General features: G+C 43.3%; 2 protein-coding genes across 2 annotated transcripts in view; one reads left to right on the top strand and one right to left on the bottom strand.

The window, feature by feature from the left end:
• LOC106011843 (serine/arginine repetitive matrix protein 1) overlaps nt 1-4,187 on the top strand; it is a gene marked incomplete in the record, with an annotated part of 15,432 nt that extends 11,245 nt beyond the window's left edge. The window contains 1 exon segment of the mRNA XM_013082890.2: nt 1,448-4,187. Coding sequence (XP_012938344.1) covers nt 1,448-2,572 — 1,125 coding nt within the window.
• Nucleotides 4,188-5,358: 1,171 nt separating this feature from the next.
• On the bottom strand, nt 5,359-5,955 carry LOC106011840 (hydroxysteroid dehydrogenase-like protein 2). Its single transcript, XM_013082878.1, has one exon. It carries the CDS (start codon nt 5,953-5,955, stop codon nt 5,359-5,361), a length of 597 nt encoding a protein of 198 aa, XP_012938332.1.
• Nucleotides 5,956-6,984: the final 1,029 nt, after the last annotated feature.

Here is a 6,984-nt window from a genome sequence, read left to right as displayed (position 1 = left end):
ACAACAACAACAACAACAACAACAACAACAACAATAACAAAACAAGCAAACTAATCAAAAATAAATTACAATCGAAAGCACAAACGACCCCCCCCAAAGAAAAATAATTTAAAAATATATTTCTAAAAAGTACAAAAACCATAATTAAAAACAAAAACAACCAACAATTAAGTCAAAGCTAACACAATCTAATCTAACTAGAATTCTAATCAAACAGAGAAACATACAAAAAATACCATCCAAAAATAATAAGTCAGTAAATGAAGAATACTTAGTTGAAAGACTTCATCTGTTCCCGACAACTTACTCTTGACAACTGTAGCAGGGCCGGATGAAGGCGAGGGCCCGAGGGGATCAGGTCCTGGGTCTCCCACAAAGAGCGGGCCTCCCACAGAAACAATGAGTTTGAGTCAGATAATACTCCGTCAATTGGCATTCAATGACTCGACATCATCGGCCACTTGGCCTCACAAAAATCGAGCAAAGTGTCTGGACTGTTCGTTATAGCCCCATCCATTCTCTGATTTCAATTTTGATATTTACCTGTTAGCTATAGGGGCCTACTATACTTTTTCATGAAAAATTTAATGATTTTAACTGAATGACTTTCTCTGTGTAAATATATTTTGTAAGACAACCTGCATTCATCATTTCTATTTCGTGTTTTTACGCCATATATTATAACTTTGGAAGAAAAGTCCCCGTTCAGTATTTACTAACTAAAAGTGTCCTATTTATATAATAGTACGATTTAGGATTCTAGTTTGTGGTGGGTGTGTGCAATAGGGGGAGTTGAAAAGGGGGCCTGGCCTCCCACATGGCTAAGCTAATCCAGCCCTGCTCAGAAGAGACTTTTAAGACGTTACACAAGGGACATCTTTATGCGCAGCAGGCGTCACAATACGTTTCCTCACTAGATCTAAAAGCAAACCTGTGGGCTTTAGTAGTGTTGAACTGTACAACGAATTATTCCGAACTAAGCTGAAACAAAATATCAGGAATTCTTTTTATTTTTCGAGTGCCCAATCTGAGACAGACGTTGGCGACCACAGTTCGTCCCTCATTTCTCTGCTCAGAAGCTCTTTAAAATATCCTCGTCTGTTTCATGCACAATAATCGATTTGTCAAAAGCTTCATAATGTGTAGCCGAAGTATAATAACATATGTCGTATACAACATTCATAACTTAGCGAAATTGTAGGGCCTACTACTACTACTACTACTACTACTACTACTACTACTACTACTACTACTACTACCAGATGGGTGACAGGAAAAGACCAGGATAATATATTAATAACATGTTTTGTGGGTGGGGAGAGACACCCAAGCAGAGAAATAAGCGACAAACTATGACCACCGATGTCTATTTTAGACATTCACTTTAAGAACAAAACGAATTATTAACATGTTGTAAATGTAATTCTCTGCTTTCTCCTTTTTCCAGGTGACGAAACAGTTTGAGGATATGAGAATCAGGGCGGAATCGTCCCGCTCCAGAAGCAACTCTCCCATGGGCAGATCTACGTCCCCCGCAGGGTCCGAGCGGTCCCTCATCACGGCATCCCTGGGTCGTCGCAGTCCAAGCCCCTCCCCGGACAGGCGAGGGTCGTACAGAAGCCACAACCCCCTGTCCCCCTTGAGCACGTCTCCCCCAAAGTCACGATCACATTCGCCGCGGTTAGGAACCCCCGGGGTGTACATGAGAAGGTCCTTCTCTCATGAAAATGGCGGCGTTTCTCCCCTTCAAGCCTCACCCGTGTCCTCCCCAGAGACGAACAGACGTCTGCTGTCGAAAAGAAACTCTGGCAATCCGAGAACACTTTCTCCTCAAACACAAACTGTTTCTTTGACAACCGTTACTGCGTTGAATATGTGTAACTCTTCTAAAAGCAAACACAAAACTGTGGCAGTTCGCTCGCCTTCTATGGACAAAGGAAATACTCAGCTTCCTCAGATAGTTATAAGCAGCGAGCCCCCGTCTGGTAGCCAAAGCAATGACTTCCAGACAACTCCGCCCATTATAACTGTATCAGCGCAAGCAAGTACAACAAACACAATGGGACCTTTGATCTCTGACGTCAAGGTCATGGAAACTGGAAGCAGTTCGCTATCGGTTCCAGTGAGAAGAGGTCGAAGCAACTCCGTGCCTTCTCTGCCGCCCCCGCCTCCACACCTCCAGGCCTTAGCCAAAAAACAGTCCAGCTTCTCTACGGATGCCGAACTGGACGTTGTGCCTATCCGCACGAGAGGGAGAAGCAGCAGCATCTGTGTGCCTTACTATGCTCACCTCAAAGACGCTCCCCGTCGAGATTCTTTGCTAAGGAAGTACACAGCCCGTCGCGGCTCCTACCGCCGCACCTCGTTTACAATACAAGAGATCATCTCCGACATAAGTAAGGGCATTAACCACATGGACCTATTCGGGTCCTACAACAAACGGACAGGCGTCTCGCCGGAAGAGTGGGAAAAGCTGAAGCAATGTCGCTACTTGCGCATGCCCAGTCATGAGGAAGATGTTCGTAGTAGGACTTTAGATATTGATGCCATTTTTTCTCACAATGACAAATGATTAATCAATCAGCTGATTGACCCGACAATAGTAACTGGGTGCTTGGGGAAAAACAACGTAAAAACAAAAATAAAGGAAAGACTTGAACCATAAAACAATCTACTCGTAGACCCTGAAGCCAACAGCGAATCTACAGATACAATTGCCCCTGGCTAGCGCTGGAATCTCTCTCCTCCCCTCCCCCCCCCCAACAATTGCTTCGATGTGAACGTGCTCTGTAGTTGAATGAGCGAGTCGGAAAAACTTGCTTCACTAACAGTCCCTTACTACTTGCGCCCAGGACATGTTCCATGTCTGTCAGAGATAGACCCCTGAGTGTCGGTCATAGACAGACCCCTGAGTGTCGGTCATAGACAGACCCCTGAGTGTCTGTCATAGACAGACCCCTGAGTGTCTGTCATAGACAGACCCCTGAGTGTCTATCATAGACAGACCCCTGAGTGCCTGTCATAGACAGACCCCTGAGTGTCTGTCATAGACAGACCCCTGAGTGCCTGTCATAGACAGACCCCTGAGTGCCTGTTATAGACAGACCCCTGAGTGCCTGTCATAGACAGACCCCTGAGTGTCTGTCATAGACAGACCCCTGTGTGTCTGTCATAGACAGACCCCTGTGTGTCTGTCATAGACAGACCCCTGAGTGTCTGTCATAGACAGACCCCTGAGTGCCTGTCATAGACAGACCCCTGAGTGTCAGCCATAGACAGACCCCTGAGTGTCTGTCATAGACAGACTGAGTGGAGTTTTCCACTTGTGCCCGAAGAACATGATATTCCTTGACTTTCCCCAGTTATTTACAATGCCATCACTGCTGGAGACTAGAAACATTACATATATTAATGTTTAGATATATATAAAAATGAAGAAGAAAGAAAGCAAAACAAAAGGTCAATTTCCGCTGTCGATTTCCCGCCGTTTTCATTGCTGTTTCTGGAAAGGGGAACAAAGATTTATTCACTGGCAATCTTCTTGCTGGAAATGTGATATGTAGCAATAACAAATCAAAATAAAGCAAACATGGTAAATTGCATGAATAATGGGTTGATGCCATATCGGTTTGAATAATTGAATACTGACTTTCCATAACATACGAAATACAGCACAACCTCATTTGTTCTTCTATTTACGACCAGATCTTGTTCCATCAATAGGGTTTTCCCTGTACATGTATTTGTGGAACGATATGAGGACAGAAAAGTTGGTATTTGATCTTAGAATATTATTGTTTGTTTCCAGCCGGCCTCTTTGTGCGGTGTTTGAGCACGGATGAACTAAACTATTCTTACGCTGGGACAAGGCTCACGAAATGTAATGCGACGTTGCAGTAAAAAAATTAGCCCGAGTAAACTCAGACCTAACCCCGTCTTGTAGAGGGTCGACATTATCTTTCTTTCTTTTTTTTTTTTTTGGTCAGCTGCTGATCAATGCTGACGTTTATTGACCGGAATTTATGAAGTGTGTGATAAACAGACAGCCCCCCCCCCCCCCCAAATGCCACTACCATTATATTTTCCCTTCCACACATCGGAGAGACGCGTCTTGTATCACTGTACTTGACGTACCTGCGTGAGTTTGCTTCTTGTTATGTAGGAGTTAATAAAGGTTAGTGACCTGATATGGTGGAGTTGGAGTTTTATTTGAGCTCTGTATACGGCACGACAGCGACAGTTCATACACCCCCCCCCCCTGTTCCCCCCTCCCCTCCCCACCCCTCCTACACACACACACACACACACACACACACACACACACACACACACACACACACACACACACACACACACACACACACACACACACACACACACACGTTTTCTTTCCATTTTCCCCCGCCAACTAAAGATGAAAAAAAGAAAAGATATGCCTAATTTAATAAACGACATGTGCTCACAAAAAAATTGAAATTTGAAAAAACCAAAAACTGTGATAGACGTACCAGACAAAGATCCTATACTGTAGGCGAAGACAACATGTGGTTCGCTCAGCTGAAAAAGCGCCCAATCGGGGCTACTTCTCAGATTGAACGTTCTTTCCTTTGTCAAGAAGTAAAGTAGCCCATACTGTAGGCCCAGTTTGTGAAACAATAGACGACCGGAGAAGAACAACAAATTCAAGTCACATTTTTCTTTTTTAAAAAAAGAGTTCTGCATAATTATCATTCGAAACTGACGGCAAAGGGCTTTCTATTCCTATCACTGGCGGAGTAGCATTTTGTTCCTACGCTCACTTTTTCTGGTTCAAAGATGCGATGCCTAAATGTAACAACAAGGTCAAGTCCAGAAAAAGCCTATCATTTAAGCCATGAACGAGGTTTTTCCTCATTTTCTCGAATTCATCTAAATGTGACTTGACCTTGGTGATGTTCTCAGGTCTTCAATTGTATTGTTGTAAATGTAATTCCGTAAAGCAATCAGCTTTTTGCTTAGCTGAATTTTAATCAAGTGCGGACGGCATCATGGCCTTTCAAGCAGATCTATTTGTACCAAACAGTTGCCAAGTCTGGAAATCTTCTGCCCAACAGCTGCTGAAAGTCCTCCGTCACACGGTTCACTCTAGTGAGTAACAACAGTAATATGGAAGAGCAATGAGCAGTGGCGTCTCAAACATTGAGTTCCAGTAACGCTATAAATACTTGTTATAAGGCCTACTACTTTTTATTAGGCCTACAACTGTTTTACTTGATGATGCATTCATCCTAAGTTTAAAATGAAAACTAAATCATTGAATCCTCGTTACATGAAGCTGCAGTGACAACATAATAACAAAGTCACCCTGATATATATGTATTAATTTCCTGCACTGTAGTTCCACAGCCAGCTGATCACCATGAAGTACTCGCTTATTTTTTCAGGTGGCGCCATCGGCGACTTTGAAGATGTTTCTTTTAGTTGCTCCATGAGAGGAGTTTCTTGTAGTTGCTCCATGAGAGGAGTTTCTTGTAGTTGCTCCATGAGAGGAGTTTCTTGTAGTTGCTCCATGAGAGGAGTTTCTTGTAGTTGCTCCATGAGAGGAGTTTCTTGTAGTTGCTCCATGAGAGGAGTTTCTTGTAGTTGCTCCATGAGAGGAGTTTCTTGTAGTTGCTCCATGAGAGGAGTTTCTTGTAGTTGCTCCATGAGAGGAGTTTCTTGTAGTTGCTCCATGAGAGGAGTTTCTTGTAGTTGCTCCATGAGAGGAGTTTCTTGTAGTTGCTCCATGAGAGGAGTTTCTTGTAGTTGCTCCATGAGAGGAGTTTCTTGTAGTTGCTCCATGAGAGGAGTTTCTTTTAGTTGCTCCATGAAAGGAGTTTCTTGTAGTTGCTCCATGAGAGGAGTTTCTTTTAGTTGCTCCATGAGAGGAGTTTCTTTTAGTTGCTCCATGAAAGGAGTTTCTTGTAGTTGCTCCATGAGAGGAGTTTCTTTTAGTTGCTCCACGAGAGGAGTGAACTAATTAAGTATCATGTAGTGCGATAGAGGATCTTTGACTAGAACAGAACACGTCATTTCTAAAGTGAAACATTCGACCCAGCCAGGACGCTGAATTGCGACAAAGAGTCTACATGCGAGGAAATCTTATCGAAAAAGGGAGGAAACATCTCGTCCCACTCGGGACCTGTCATCGAACTTCCTCTTGTTACTTTAACTATTTTTAGTTTGTCACTCACGTTACGTATACGTCATGCGAGGGTCGTTCAAAAAGTTTTGCCTCCAAGCTCATAATTTCTTTATTACTGATGCCACATACAGAAGTTGTACACCACATGAAAGCTTAGGGTGTCTGCTACATACTACATGACAGGGCCTTTACTTTTCAACATAGTCGCCTTGGGATGTGACCGATGTCTGCTGCATACTACATGACAGGGCCTTTACTTTTCAACATAGTCGCCTTCTTTGTCGATGCACATCCGCCAATGTCGAATAAGTTGTCGCATGCCGTCGGCGCAAAATTCAAGTGGTTTTCCTCCGAACTAGCGACGTACATCTTCTTGAACTTCATCGTCATGTGCATAACGTTTTCCTTTGAGGTGTTTTTCAACTTAGAAAAAAAGATAAATGTCAGATGGAGCAAGGTCTGGACCGTATGATGGGTGCTGTAAGGTTTCTTGAAATCTGAGACTTTTCATGGCATCTTAGGTTTGTCAACTCGTGTGTGGACGGGCGTTGTCGTGGTGCAAAATTGAATTTTTTCAGGCCGAACTCGTGACAGCCGTGCTCTACGTTTTCTATGGGTCTCAATATATATCGTTCAGAGTTGATAGTGGAACCTTGTTCCAAAAATATCATATGAATCAGACTTTTACATTTCCAAACCACTGTCATAAGCACTTTCAGATGAAACAACTTTGAACTTCTTGGGGCTAGGGGAACTAGTGTACCTGTATTCTTTCGATTGTCTTTAGTTCTCTGGGTCATAATGGTGTACCCAAGTCTTGT

The sequence above is a fragment of the Aplysia californica genome, unplaced genomic scaffold (genome assembly GCF_000002075.1).
Source record: "Aplysia californica isolate F4 #8 unplaced genomic scaffold, AplCal3.0 scaffold00198, whole genome shotgun sequence".
In the NCBI taxonomy this organism is placed as follows: domain Eukaryota; kingdom Metazoa; phylum Mollusca; class Gastropoda; order Aplysiida; family Aplysiidae; genus Aplysia; species Aplysia californica.
The sequence above is the reverse complement of the archived record's forward strand: the minus strand, read 5'-3'. Positions and strand labels throughout refer to the sequence as shown.